Raw genomic sequence first — 14,789 nt, 5'->3', positions numbered from 1 at the left:
AGAAGAGAATCTGCTTTGGAGAAAGCGCTGCAGGGTGGGTGGGAAGCAGTGAGTGGGAGAAGAAAGTGGGGGGAGAGAAGCTAACATACAAGAGAAGAATGGAGGAGGGGAAAGGAAGAGGAGGAGGAGGCAAGCCTCCGGCAGCCCGAAGCTTCCTTCACATCTACAATGCTCTAGATGCAGGTCCTCATGATGCTGCTTTGACAGCACAGCTGTTCCTTATTCCTTTGTGAGCTCTGCCCAAATTTGTCTATTTGTACCCCCCAACCCTTTGTTCTTAGCACAAAGCCTGCCCATTTAGAAGGCCTGGCAGCCAGTCTCCTCCAGTACCCCACCTTGTCCTGCTCAAGGCTGGCATCCCCCAAGTCAGGGCTGGCATCCACCACGTAGGCAGCGGAGGTGTTGTCCAACAAACGGTGAACTGAGTATTCCTGCAAAGAGATACAAACCCTACCTTTCGGGAACAGCCATCTGGCTCTTTGAGGCACCATGGCTGGTTGTGTTAGGTGAGTTCTCCAGTGGGGTTGGGGTGTTTCTTGGCCTTGCAGGGCTTGAGGGGTCAGTTGGGGGAATACCAGCTCCCTGGAGACTTTTCAGGTTAGGGAAAATGGGGCTAGGGGGTGGGAGCTTAAGCTCTGTCTCGTTGAACACTGCAATCCCGATTCAACGCAGGACCACGCATGCCTGAGAATTATGTTCCCAGTGGAGAACTCCCAGAACATGTTTGTTTACAGTCCACATGTCCACCACATGGACTTTGTAACTTGTGAATCGACCCTAATTCTTTTAAGCTCATCTTTAGCGGGTGGTTTGGGGCACGTTCCTCTTCGGAGCTGTGGTTTTTGAGCTGGACTACCTCTCCACTCTTCAAAACTTCCTGTTTTCTAAGCAACGAACTCAACCGACATTTCACAGTCATTTGGCTTTGCCTGTTCTCCTTCCCTTCTAGCTTTTCCAGGGGTGCTTCATTATACCTCACTTGGCCTTTCTTGCATCTTGGACTAGTACGTCTTCTGAAGCCTTTCGTAACAAAGCCAAAAGTCACCCTCTTTGCTTGCCCCCTTCCCAGGCCCGAATGCCCATCACCGCCTATCACAACAGCAACGTTCATGGTTTCTGCTTGCTTCCATCAGCTTCGCTAGCTCAACATAACCTGGCAAAAGTGGGGTGCCAGTGCCTTTCCTCTGCAGAAGATGGCATCAGTTCTCCAAAAAAACAAAACAAAAAAACACCAGCCACTTGCTCCTGACCACAGAGTTAGGTGGTAGGGAACGGTGACTTGGACTGACAATTGTAAAGCTAAAGCAGATAAAATGCCTTTTGGAGTAGGGCACGAAGCCCGATTTTAGCCCACATTTAAGCAGCCTGGGGAAAAACAGAAGCAGTGGCAAGCGGGGCAATGGGAAGCGGACAGCTCCCAGCAGCACAAAGACCCTCAGACGACAAGCAGACATTGTGAACATGCTGCATCCTAGCAGAGGAGGTACTAAGAGTCGCAATGTCCTCTAGGCATCAGTGGATTCCTCTGCCCACACACCTTCCAGACCCACCTGCACTCACTAAAATGTGCTTCTAGCGAAGGCACCTGAACTCCTACCTGTGCCAGCTTATTTCTCTTTTTGTACCAGGTTTCCAAATGATTTAAAAAATAATTGTATTTACAGATAGACCTGGACCCAAATTAAAAGGCAGGATGGATTATGTTTGTCTGAGACAGGGGATGCACGGCTGCCCAGGCAGGCGAAGGTGCAGCTGGGGAGGAGGGACGTAGTCATGAAGAGCAAGAGTGGGTGGCCGGCAGGGCCCCAAAAGGAAGGTTGGGTGTCAGTCCTTAACAATAGACACAGACGCCGCAGAGACAGACTGCAAAAAGGCGACAGCTGCGCACCTCCCCTGCTGTCCTCTCTCACTACAGGCCTCCTGGTGTGCTGAGTACATGCAAGGGTAGGCAATCTCCTCTACAGACATGGACCACCCTTTGTACCAAGCGTTACATGTTGCCTCCCACGTAAAACAACAGATAAGGAAAAGTCATGAATTCACAGTGGTTTTGTTCTCTTCCCCAGGTGCATCCCCCAACCTCCCTGCCGTTGCTGCCAGGGACTCCAGCTCCTCCTTGTATATTAGCTCTTGCCAGTGTGGCACTGGAAGGGTTAACAAACCTTGGCATCTTGGACAGATAAGACATAAGATCATTCACCAACGGGAGCAAAGGAACCGGTGGTTACGTGGTGGAACAGCCCCGTTAATGTTTCTTGTAGCGGTTCTTCGGAGTTTCCCCGCAGCCTGTGGTGTCGCAGGAGAGGACGCTGGGCTTCTTCCCCAGGCCAACACTCCCCAAGAGATCAGGCAGCTCGTGAGTTATGGCCCTCTCGATCTTCTCCAGAAAACAGCCTCCCATGTAGGAACACTGCTGAGCAAGAAGCTTGAAGGAGCTGATAGGGTTGATCCCAAAGAAGTCCTTGTAGGCCTCACGGTTAGGGAGGTCAAACTTGCTGACGTTGGTCTTGGCCAGAATAGACTTAAAGATGTAGAATTTGTCTGGATCCTCCACAATGTCCTTGAACACCAGCTCTCCATCACTGAAGAAGGTCATTTTATCCTTATAGGTTTGTAAGTAGCGGTCAACAAGGAGGGCGTGGATGCGGACCCTGATGGCATGTTGGCGGATGAAGGCAATCTTGTTCTCCAGCCTGTTCTCAATCACCTGGTTGAGGTCTTCTAGGAGTGAGATCTCTTCTTTTAGGAAAAGGTCTCTGTGAGTGTCTGGCTGGTAGTCCTGAGCCCAAAAGGAGCTGACATAAACCCTAGGGGGCTCAGTGACGTTGATCAGTGGGGCCAGGCTCCAAAACAAGGCCCCATACACTCGCATCAACTCTTGAGTGGCCAGGCTGTCTGCTTTGTTCAGAATTATTCTGATCTGAGATTCACGGCCCTTCAGCTGGCGGAAGAGCATCTCCAGCTCCAGACCCACGTCCAACTTCGTGGGGTCAAACACTACGAAAATGAGGTCAGCTCTGTCGATGAACCACTGGCAGACGTCATTGAATGGGTAGCCTGTGGGAAAGGGGGAAGAACCACATCACATCAGAGGACAAAGGACATTCAGCATTTGGCTCATGCACAGTTGGCACATGAAGAAGTCTGGCTAGCCTTAGTTCCCCATCACCAGCAATTCAGTCTTCTCTGCCTCTAACACCTAAGCCATAAAAACCCACCATCCCATTGGTAATCATCTCTTGGTGGAATTGTTAGACCACAAGGGTGAAACTGAAACTGACTGCAAGGCTGATTCTGTGAATTTAGGAAGATCATGAGAGGGAGGGCAGGAAGGGTTGCGTTGATGTTTAGCTCTCATGCCCAGGGTAATGCCGATCACCACTTGGGGTCAGGAAGCAACATTCCTCCAGGCCAGATTGGCCAGGGTTCCTGGAGGTTTTTTTTGGGGGGGGGGCATCTTCTGGGCATGGAGTAGGGGTCACTGGGGGTGGGGGGGGGAGATAGCTGTGAATTTCCTGCATTGTGCAGGGGGTTGGACTAGATGACCCTGGTGATCCCTTCCAACTCTATGATTCTATGATGTCACTGAGCATCTAATTCAGTCTTTGCAGAATAGAAACTGTATCTCTTAAATATCAACACACCAAAAGCCCTTGCTCTCCATGGCCTGTAAGGAATATCTAGACCTATAACTCTTGCCCACACATGCTTTACATGGATTGACAACAATGTGGGCCGTGCTAGAAAGAAGTGGCGGTGACCACAGTAGCAAGGAACCTTGAGAGTTGTGCCTGCTTGGGAAACATTCAGAATTTAAATCTGAATTTAAATATTTAATGCTGAAATTAGTGGAATTTAAGTCGTGGTTGTTGTTTTTAATTACTGATTGAAATCCTGATTTCCCTGTAGCCATGTCATGTCAGGATAAGCTGGCGGCTGTTTCCCATTTTATCCCACTCTGTCAGGGTCCCTCTGAAAATGCCAAGAACATTACCCCGTTCTTGCTGCTTCCGATTCTCAATGATCCCGGGAGTATCCACAAAAGTCACCCTCTCCAAAAGCTTATGAGGGACCTCAATCCCAATCAGCTTCTCCAGAAAGTTCTGTCCAAACTTCTCAAGCGGCGAGAAGGAGCGCGCGCTGTCAGCAGCCATGACGATGCCTTCAATGGTCTTGAGCTTGGGGCCGTGCATGATGACCGTGAACTCCGAGGTGGTCGGCTCAGCTCCTGTTCAAGGAGGAGGCATGATCGGGTTGGCAGGCAAAAAACGCAAATGCTCCGCTTCCTCAAGGCCCAAGTGGTTTGCAGTATTGGCCTTCCAAAATACTCTTTAAAAAGCAGTTCTCACTTTAAACAGGCTGTGAAAGAATGCCCTCGTAATCCCTGTACCCTCAGGGCCTGGGAGGTCAGAAAACCCCACGGCAGCCCCAAGTCTCCACTCAGCACTGCTGCCCCTTTTCCTTATAACCAACACGTGCCAAGACCAAACTGGGTAATAACCACTGCCATCAGCAAATGTGAGGCTATTTGCCTCCCAGTTGGGAGTGGTTTCGATCTTCCTGGTTCTAAGAGGAAGAGAAAACCATCTAGCCATGTGGTTATGCCAGCCCACATCCCTTACGATGTAGCATTCAAACAAAGGGGCGAGATGGTAAACCTATTGCTCTACTCCAGCCAGAGCCATTAGCACCGGTGAGCACCAAAGGGCCCTGTGCTCTGGGCTCGACAGCTCATCCCCTGCCCTGTTGAGCATTAGGTAGCGAGCTTTGTTTCATTTCAGACAGGCAAGGATTAATATTGAGGTTAACCAGTTCAAAGGTATGATGTAACCTGTAATAGGTTAATCTAGCATTTGGTCAGTGAAGAGCATCCGTTGGAGACATGCCGCTTGTCACGTACACAAGCAAATCAGCATTTTACTGTGCTTTCCATATATCCTTTGTTTAGTAGAGAAAGCACAGTCCTAGTTAACTTTTGACCATCAACCTGGAAGGATGGAGGGGCGATTCTTATATCTAGAAATGCCTCGTGTTTAAGCTTAGTGCCTGCCAGAAGCATCTGGCAGTATAGGTAACTGTACAGATGTAGAAAGAATTTATTTGTTTTACCTCCCATGAACCCTACCCCTGATTTAGTGAGTAAAGGTTGTTTGACTAAGACAAAAGGACTTTGTCTATTTTTGTGCGTGTGTGTGACTTACTATATTTTCATTAGGCCATAACCAAACGATCCAATCCTCTGAATCGGTAGCAGATACTAAGAAGTAAGGCTCAGTTCTAACAAATTGGTAGCTCGGACGGTTCTTGGTTATTGGCTAATGAAGTAAAGTCTAAATGCACACTTTTTGATTTGGGATTTTTCACTGGAGACGAAGAAACGTTACAAACGCCTAGAGGGAATTTTCCTGTACTCGAGCCATCAGCCTTGTCTGCGACGGATGACAGAGGAACTCAACCCCACCCCCACCCCCGCGCTTGTAACCGAGGAGAGGAGGCGTGAGCTGCTGGAATGGCGAACGACGGAGAGCCTTCAGGATCTGGCCGCACAGAGCACCTCAGCTTCCCCAGACCAGGGAACCGTGAGTTCAAACGTTAAGGGGACCCAATCCGTAGCAATACAACACATCAGCCAAACTTCTTTTCCTGCATGGAAAAGGACTGTTGAAAATTTTCAGGATTTAAAAACAGTTTTTTCCAGTACTAAATCAACTTTTCAGAAACTTTTGCTGGATACTGGTGACCATTTAATATCTAAAATGTATAAACTTTTACTAGAACTTTACTGTGAACAAGACCGAATAAAACCTACCATGACTAGTTGGGCACAAATGTTGGGACATGATATAATGTTGCAGAAGTGGGAAAAATTGTGGACAAAAGACTTGAAGTTAATATCTTCGCAACTGTTAAGAGAAAATGTATATAAAATGATGTATAAATGGTACTTAACACCAAAGAAATTGGCAAAGTTATCTCCCTCGATGTCACCAAATTGTTGGAAGTGTAAGAAAGAAATCGGTTCATTTCATCACATTTGGTGGACTTGTGGAAAAGCTAAGATATTCTGGGAAACTATATATGAGGAAATAAGGCAAATTTTACAACAAAATGTACTTAAAACACCTGAAATGATGCTACTAAGTATGATACCGGATACTATATTAACTCACAGAACTTTCTTGATATATGCCACCATGGCTGCACGTTTGATATATGCAGCAAAATGGAAGACTGATGAGATACCGGAGAAAAAGGACTGGATATATAAGATGATGGAACTGATGGAGATGGCGAAACTTACTGCTTATATTAATCAGACTGATAATGCACAATTTTTGGGGGAGTGGGAGGTGTGGAGAAGTTAATGTGAAAAATATTTTTCAATGGGTCAATTTAAAGGATACTCTTTGATTTAATCCCCCACCATTTATTTGGTATTGTGGAAACACTAGGATGATTATAGACATATCAATTAGATAAATTAAGATACCTACAAAGTAATCGAGTAGGGGGATCATAATGTTAGCAAAAGTATACACAATTTAATTATGGACAGAAGAGAGTGAAGGGGAAGTCAATTATGTTTTGTTAATTTTAGATTAGAATTTACAGAGTTGAATTTATATTGTTAAGCATATAAGGAAATTGTTTAATGATGTATAAAATGAGAAAACAATAAAAAAATATTTAAAAAATAAAAGAAGAGGACTGTTGAATTTGCTTTAACTGCTATTGGAGTCAGCCACGTTCTGGAACAGGACCCACCAGCCAATACTGATAGTGTAGAATATAAAAACTTTAAGAAATCAGATGCGCAAACAATTTGCCTGCTAATTAATGCGATCACCCCAACAGAATCCAGCATCATATTGAGTAGTAATACAACCAAAGAAATGATGGCTGCGCTTAATGAAAAGTATGGAACTTTGTCAGATAATCAGCTAATGGCCCTCAAGGCAACCCTATTTTCAAATAGAATGCCTGGAAATATTACTCTCCTGCAACACCTTAAAAACATGCAGGATTTGGCATCAGAGGTGAGATTTTCTGGGGGAGAAATCTCGGACAAAGACTTTCTTACAATCTTCATTGGTAGTTTGCATCCAAAGTTTAATGCAGAGAAGTGAAATCTCCTAGGCAGAGAGAATTTAACCCTTACTCAGCTGATTACTGTGCTTAAGCAATTTGAAACAGACCAGAATCGGCAAGATGAACTGTCTCATGGAATGTCTGTATTGCGTGTAAATGAGAAAAGAGGATTTAAATGTTTTAACTGCGGCAAACCTGGCCATAAGTCTTTTGAATGCAGACAAAGGGATTCATAAGGGGGAACTCCCCCTCCCTCTCGGTCAAACCATGTGGAAAGACCCAGGAATCCTAAACAAAGGCAGGATAGGCAACAGCGCCAGTCAGCCACAAGAGAGAGCCATTGCAAAACTAAAAGACCGCATGAGCTTGCAGCTCTCATGGTGAAAAGTGAATGCAAGGATGTTTTGTCAGTTAAGAATGATTCAAAGCATGTGCAAAGATTATTGCTTGACACGGGCGGAATGTAACACATGTGGCATTGAGGAAGCATATGATTACATGGAGCCTTACAATGAAACGCTCATTATGGCAAATGGTGAAAGATATGTACGCACTCAAAAAGGAGAAATTTCATTTTGCATTCAAAGCCTTTGTGGAACTGTTATGGATCTTAAGCTGCAAGATGTGTATTATTTGCCAAACTCGGAAGAATGCTTGTTATCCTTTAAAAAGCTAGCAAAAGCTGATTTCCATGTGACAATAGGCAAAGAGGGATGTCGTTTGTTTGATCCAAAATGGAGAGAATATAAAGTTATAACAGAAGGTTCTCATTATTGCCTGGAAAATGTTGCAGATCAGATAATGGACTTTGATAGTGATTCTGAGAGTGATGATGATGAAAATGATTTTTGTGAGAATGAAGATGATGATGTTGTTGATGAGCAAACAGGATACTTAGCTGCTTTTAATGAAGGATTGACAGAGCAGATTGTGCACATAGAGAATGCATGTTTTCTTGGCATGTGAAACTTGGCCACAGAAACTTTAAGTCTGTGATGCAATTGCTGATTGATTGTGATGTGCCAGTAAAATAATGCTCTAAGAACAAAGAACATTGTGAAATTTGTCTCAGGGCAAAAGGGACTATTCCAAGGCATGTGCAGAAACCCAGCAATGTTAAGGCAGAAATTTTAGAAGAAATACATTCTGACTTGATTGGCCCACTCAAACCAACAGCAGGAGGGGCAAAATATATTTTGCATTTTATAGACAGTGCCAGTCGATATTCCCATGTCTACTTGTTGAAATCAAAGACTGAAGTAGCTGAAAGATTTAAAGCTTATGTTGCTCTGATGAGGAATAAGCACAATAAAGGAATACAATTGCTGTACACTGATAATGGGACTGAGTACCTTAATAGTGACATGAAAGAGATTCTTAAATCTGAGGGAATAGAACATGCTACATCAGTTGCATACACCCCCAAGCACAATGGGTTATCAGAGATATTCAATACAACTCTGATGCAGAGTGCAAGATGCCTTTTGCTACAGGCAGGCTTACCTTACCCCTGCTGGGGAGAATGTGTAAATACAACAGCCTACCTTTACAACAGGACAATTTCAAGTGCTATTAACATGACTCCATATGAGAAATGGAATGGCAGAAAGCCTAGTCTGAAACATTTGAAAGCTTTCGGATCTTGTGTGTTTGCATACATCCCGAGAGAGAAAAGGGGGGAAATGGATCCTACTACAGAACTTGGAATCTTAGTTGGGTACCATCCCCACTTGAGTGGGCCAATCAATAGAGTTATAAACCCAAAGACCTTTAAAGTACAAGCTTTGAATGCAGTGTACATAGACGAGAGAGATATTATTTTTAACAAGCAAATTAATAACTTTGATGATCCAGAGGTTTGTGAAGAGGAAACCAGGGAGATTTCATTTACAGCATGGGAATTCACTCCACCTGCTCCTGCAGAATGTCAAGAGACTGCAGAGACAAAAGGGGATGTTCCCAGTGCTGATGGAACAGTGCAACCCTCCCAAACCTTAAGGAGATCTGCAAGGACTACAAAAGGAATACCAGCAGAAAAACTGAATCTCTTCGCTGGAATGGAAAGCCACGTGGAACCCTCAAGTTGGGACGAACTGCAAAAGTTTCCCAATGGGGAGCGGTCAAGATGGCTGAACGCAATCCAAGAAGAACTAGGGTCACTGCAGAAAAATAATACTTGGAAACTAACAAAACTCCCACCTGGGAAAAGGGCAGTGGGATGTAGATGAGTTTTCAAGATAAAGAGACACGCTGATGGAACTGTTGACAAATACAAAGCAAGACTAGTTGCAAAAGGATTTACCCAGAAGTTTGGAACCGACGACACAGAAACTTATGCACCTGTAATTGGACACACGGCTATAAGGACTCTGCTGAGTATAGCCGCCTCTAGGAATAAAGTGGTACTGCAACTGGATGTCAAAACAGCTTTCCTAAATAGAGATTTATCAGAGGAAATATATATGGAACTTCCACCAGGATTAAAGGAATGTGATACTAAGTATCTAGTTTGTAAACTTGAAAAGACTTTGTATGGACTTAAGCAATCTTCAAGAGAATGGAACCACAAGAAAAATGTTTATTCAGAAGGAAAGTGGATGATCGATGGGAATACATACTGACCTTTGTGGATGACATTGTTATCTGTTGTGACACTGAAACAGCTGCAAAGCAAATTGCAGACAAACTGAATGAATCAGTGGAAGTGAAACTACTTGGACAAGTAAACAATTACCTTGGAATGGAAATTAAAAGAAACCAAGACAACGGATTCTCAATCAGTCAAAGGAACAAAATACTGGAATTTCTACAATTTATGAACATGAAGGAGTGCAAAACTAAAAATACTCCACTTGACCCATCATACATGAATCTAGAAGGAGGTGAACTATTGAGTAACAATCAAAAGTACTGAGAAGCAATCGGAAAACTTCTATACTTGGGCAATGTTAGTAGACGAGACATAAATGCAGCAGTTGGAATCCTAAGTAGAAAGACCAGCGCACCTACAGAATATGATTGGAACGCAATAAAGCACCTCGCACAATACTTGAAGAAAACTATCGATTTGAAGTTGAAGATAACTCCAAATGCTGAGGCAAGACTGGCAGGATACATGGATGCCGATCTAGGTGGTGACAAAACAGACAGCAAATCTACAAGCGGATATTTGTTCTACTTTGGAGAAAACCTGATCGCCAGAAACAGCAAACTGTCGCAACATCTTCAATGGAAGCTGAATGCATAGCAGCCAAGAGCGCATGTGTGTAACTAGAAGAAATAATTGAACTTCTACGCGACTTTGGAATAGATGGACTGACACCTGCTACAATGTTTGAGGACAATCAAGCATGCATATCGCTACTGAAAGGCGAGAACTCTAAGAAGGGAAGAAAACTCCTTCGACTTCAGATTGACTCAGTGAAGGACAGACAAGAGGACTTGTAAAAGTGAAGTACTGTGAAAGTAAAGAGATGGTGGCTGACATTCTGACGAAGCCATTGCATAAGCAACAGTTTGAGAATTTACGTGATGCATTGTGTTTGCATGTCTGAATACAACGAAAGCTCGAAAAGGGGTTTGTTGAGCATTAGGTAGCGAGCTTTGTTTCATTTCAGACAGGCAAGGGTTAATATTGAGGTTAACCAGTTCAAAGGTATGATGTAACCTGTAATATGTCAATCTAGCATTTGGTCAGTGAAGAGCATCCGTTGGAGACATGCCGCTTGTCACGTACACAAGCAAATCAGCATTTTACTGTGCTTTCCATATATCCTTTGTTTAGTAGAGAAAGCACAGTCCTAGTTAACGTTTGACCATCAACCTGGAAGGATGGAGGGGCGATTCTTATATCTAGAAATGCCTCGTGTTTAAGCTTAGTGCCTGCCAGAAGCATCTGGCAGTATAGGTAACTGTACAGATGTAGAAAGAATTTATTTGTTTTACCTCCCGTGAACCCTATCCCTGATTTAGTGAGTAAACCCCCTCCTTTCCACATCAGCTACAGGTTTACAGCTGGGTTCCAGCTCAGGAACAGAGTGCACAGTTCCAACGGTTGAATCATGGGGGTGAATTCTAGGGTAGAGGGCATTTCTGCACACAATCAAGTGTTTTTATCCCTCTTCCCTTGTCTCGTGTTCTCAGGGAGCGTTCATCAGCTTTCCTCGTCCCCATCTTTCATCATGAAATGAAGGGGATTTCTCCGCTGTGCACAACAGGAGTCTGTAGCCATCTCCCTATCGGCCTTGTGCCCAGGTGGAGGATACTGCAGTGATTGGGGACGGGCAGCCTCTCTCTGGAGGTTGTGTGTCTACAGTTCGCCAGGATCCCATTAGCCCAGTCATCTTGTATTTAAAAGGAAGCCCATGTTGCTAAGCTTGATTCATTCCTCTCAGAGGTTTTATTTCACAGGCTAAATTAATTCAGAAATTCTCTGCTGGGCCTAGACGGAGGATCAAAAGGGCTGGGAAGTGTGGGACGGGCAGAGGAGGGAGAGAGGAAAAGGTCACTCCTGCGCCAGTTAATTGGCTCCATGCAGGGAAGCCAGACAGGGGCCGTTCCTTCTGCTTACCATGGCTCTAACTAAGGGGAATGAGTCTCCTGTTCATAGCAAGGAGATAAATAACACCCCATTAAGCCTCTACAAGACTTTTACAAGGAAGTTGGTAGCCCCAGTTCTGTCTGCCAAGCGGGGAGCAGTCGGCCTCTGTAGGGTCTTCTGGCTGACCATGACCCCCAGGCAGCGAGAACAAAGGTTTTGCCAGGCCCTGCTGGGACAACTCCCCAAAGCGAGACCAGGGATGGTGTGCTCTCTAGCCCGGGGACCCCAAATTCAGGTGAAGCTGCAGTTGGCCAGGGTGGGGGGTGGGGGAGCAGACCAACAAGCAGAACTTTCTACTCTGTGGAGCTGGCAAGGGTAGAAGATGCTGCCAAGTTGTTTTCTGTTGCCCCAGAAGGTCGGACTAGAACCAATGGGTTGAAATTAAATCAAAAGATTCTTGTAGGTTATCCGGGCTGTGTAACCGTGGTCCATGGTTACACAGCCCGGATAACCTACAAGAACCAATGAACTCTGACCGTGAAAGCCTTCGACAATATTTTAAATCAAAAGAGTTTCCGTCTAGACATTAGGAAGAATTTTCCAACAGTTAGAACGGTTCCTCAGTGGAAGGAGGCTTCCTCGGGAGGTGGTGGGCTCTCCTTCCCTTGAGGTTTTTAAGCAGAGGCTAGATGGCCATCTGTCAGCAATGCTGATTCTGTGACCTTAGGGAGATCATGAGAGGGAGGGCATCTTGGCCATCTACCGGGCATGGAGTAGGGGTCACTGGGGGAGGTAGTTGTGAATTTCCTGCATTGTGCAGGGGGTTGGACTAGATGACCCCGGTGATCCCTTCCAACTCTATGATTCTATGAAGGCCAGGCTCCCACTGACCACTCTCTCTGGGAGCTGTGCACTAGCGGTCAATCACAAGGGCCCCAATGCCCTGCTGCCTCATGCCTGGCCACACACAGTCCCTGGGCTCCAGGGTCCGTCCTGGAAACCTTCAGCTCCAACTGTGGGGTCCCCATGGCCCCTTCGCCATGGTGAACAGGGACAGGCCATGGGTGCCTGACACTAACATGGCCAGGAAGGCGGCACTACCTGTGTAGAGCTGGTAAGGGGTGTCATCCAGTCCCAGTAGGTAGTTGATCATGGTGGATTTGCCAACGCTCCATGGCCCCAGGAACAGCACCATGGGCTTGGAAGTGATCTCTCCATCTGGAAGGGAAAAGGGGAGAGACGGGTTCAGGGGTGCCCCTCTGACTTCTTCCAGACAGGAGTTGGCCCCCGCAGGTGGATGCTCCAAGCTCACAGGGACATTCCCCAACCCAACCAGCCATTCCAAGGAGCAATGCAAGCCGGGGATGAGGCCAAAAGCGACCCTGGCATTGTGAGACAGTGGGAGGCACACGCCAGCACCTCCGGCAGCTCGCTATCCAGCATGCAACAGCAGGAATGGCCCCATCTGTCAGGGCCTTTGTTAGCTACGCCAGCCATCCCCAGGACTGCCAGCCTCTCGGTGTGGCCCCTGAGGTACCTTCTGGCCCCTTCAGTCCAGCAACTGCTCCCAGCCACATGCGTTCTAGGACCACTTCCCACATGGCACATTTCCTCCACTTACATTATTCTTTACGGGTTAAATACATGTGCATTGCGACATGAAAAAATATGTATTAGTTTTGCTAGTTGTGTACACTGGTGGAAGCTCCCACCATTTGGGGCTCCTCACATGGTGGGATGCCCTGGCCTGGATGGCCCAGGCTAACCCGATCTCATCAGATCTCCGAAGCTAAGCAGGGTCTGACCTGGTTAGTAGTTGGATGGGAGACCACCGAGGAAGTCCAGGGTTGCTACGCAGAGGCAGGCAATGGCAAACCACCTCTGTTTGTCTCCTGCCTTGAAAACCCTATGGGGTCACCATAAGTTGGCTGCTACTTGACAGCACTTCCCACCACCCTTTGTGGGAATGGGCATGAGGAGATTGTCACACAAGGTGGGGGGCAGGTGGAATGCCATACCACCTGGGGCCATGGTTTTGTGGCTTAACACTGGCTTGGCATGCCGAAGGTCCCATGTTCAGTTGCTCGGCATCTCCAGTTAAAGGGATCGGGTAGGTAGTGATGGGAAAGACCTCAGCCGGAGTCCCTGCTGGTTAAAGCAGACAAGGCTGACCTTGACAGACCAACGGTCTGACTCAGTACAAGGCAGAGACATCCATGCCTGTGTTCCACACAGAACTGGCATTTGTGTAAGAAACTAACCGTGTATGAAACACTCCTTAAAGACATAGGAGTGAGCCAAACACAAGGGATTTAGTCCTGGGGTGTATGCAGTTCTATGGGATTTTGAGTGAAGGGAATGAATGACTACAATGGATACACTGCTAATATAGTACACTATCGTGTCAATGTTTTGCCTGAATTTGTGGCATATTGCCTGTGTGACATCATACATCCAAGATGGCTGCCCCTACGGGCATTCATGAACACCTGAAGCTGACTTATACTGAATCAGACCCCCCTTGGTCCGTCAAAGTCAGTATTGCCTACTCAGACCGGCAGCGGCTCTCCAGGATCTCAGGCAGGGGTCTTTCACGTCACCTACTCCCCTAGTCCCTTTAACTGGAGATGCCAGGGATTGAACCTGGGACCTTCTGCATGTCAAGCAGATGCTCTACCACTGAGCCACAGCCCCCTCCCCTAAACAGCCCAGCCCCCCCCCCCATTCATTTGCATTCCAGGCTATAACTCCTTTCAGAGTGATCCTGTGGAAATTTTACTAAAAGGACCCTTTCTGTTAAACATAAAAAAGGAACAAAAACGGCTATTAACAACATTTCAACATTGTTAACTGGGAGGAGAGCGGTCCTTTGGCTAGCATATCCCCCCCCCCTTCTCCGGATGCCTTCAAAGACTGACTCCCTGGCTCCTCCCTGTGGTGGCTGCACGTCAGCAGAGGGAACTGCAAAGCCCAGGCATCCAACCGCCACACGGGGGTCAAAGAGGTGTGCAGAGCAGGCAGCCTTCTCCCAGGGCTCCTAGGGGGGGGGAGGGAAGGGGCTTGCAAAGAAGGGCTTCAAGGCAGTGGGAAAAGCCGCCCCAGGCAACTGGCTGGGCAGCAGGGGCTGCCATCTCTGCTCGAGGGCAGGAGGGGCTGCCAG

General features: G+C 46.5%; 1 protein-coding gene and 1 non-coding gene across 2 annotated transcripts in view; both read right to left on the bottom strand.

Annotated features, from left to right (window-relative positions):
- Positions 1 to 2,090: 2,090 nt before the first annotated feature.
- The window catches only part of SRL (sarcalumenin), a 30,973-nt gene continuing 18,274 nt past the window's right edge, over positions 2,091 to 14,789 (bottom strand). The window contains exons 6-8 of the mRNA XM_056866235.1: positions 12,731 to 12,847; positions 3,995 to 4,228; positions 2,091 to 3,057 (exon numbers count right to left, since the gene is read on the bottom strand). Coding sequence (XP_056722213.1) covers positions 2,246 to 3,057; positions 3,995 to 4,228; positions 12,731 to 12,847 — 1,163 coding nt within the window. The 3' untranslated portion in view covers positions 2,091 to 2,245. The remainder of the gene's footprint in view (positions 3,058 to 3,994; positions 4,229 to 12,730; positions 12,848 to 14,789) is intronic.
- Positions 14,252 to 14,324, bottom strand: TRNAV-GAC (transfer RNA valine (anticodon GAC)). The gene has a single exon. It is a non-coding gene; the product is annotated as a tRNA-Val (tRNA).

The sequence above is a fragment of the Euleptes europaea genome, chromosome 21, assembly GCF_029931775.1.
Source record: "Euleptes europaea isolate rEulEur1 chromosome 21, rEulEur1.hap1, whole genome shotgun sequence".
NCBI classification, from domain to species: Eukaryota; Metazoa; Chordata; class Lepidosauria; order Squamata; family Sphaerodactylidae; genus Euleptes; species Euleptes europaea.
Note: the sequence above shows the minus strand (reverse complement) of the source record. Positions and strands in the feature narration are given on the sequence as shown.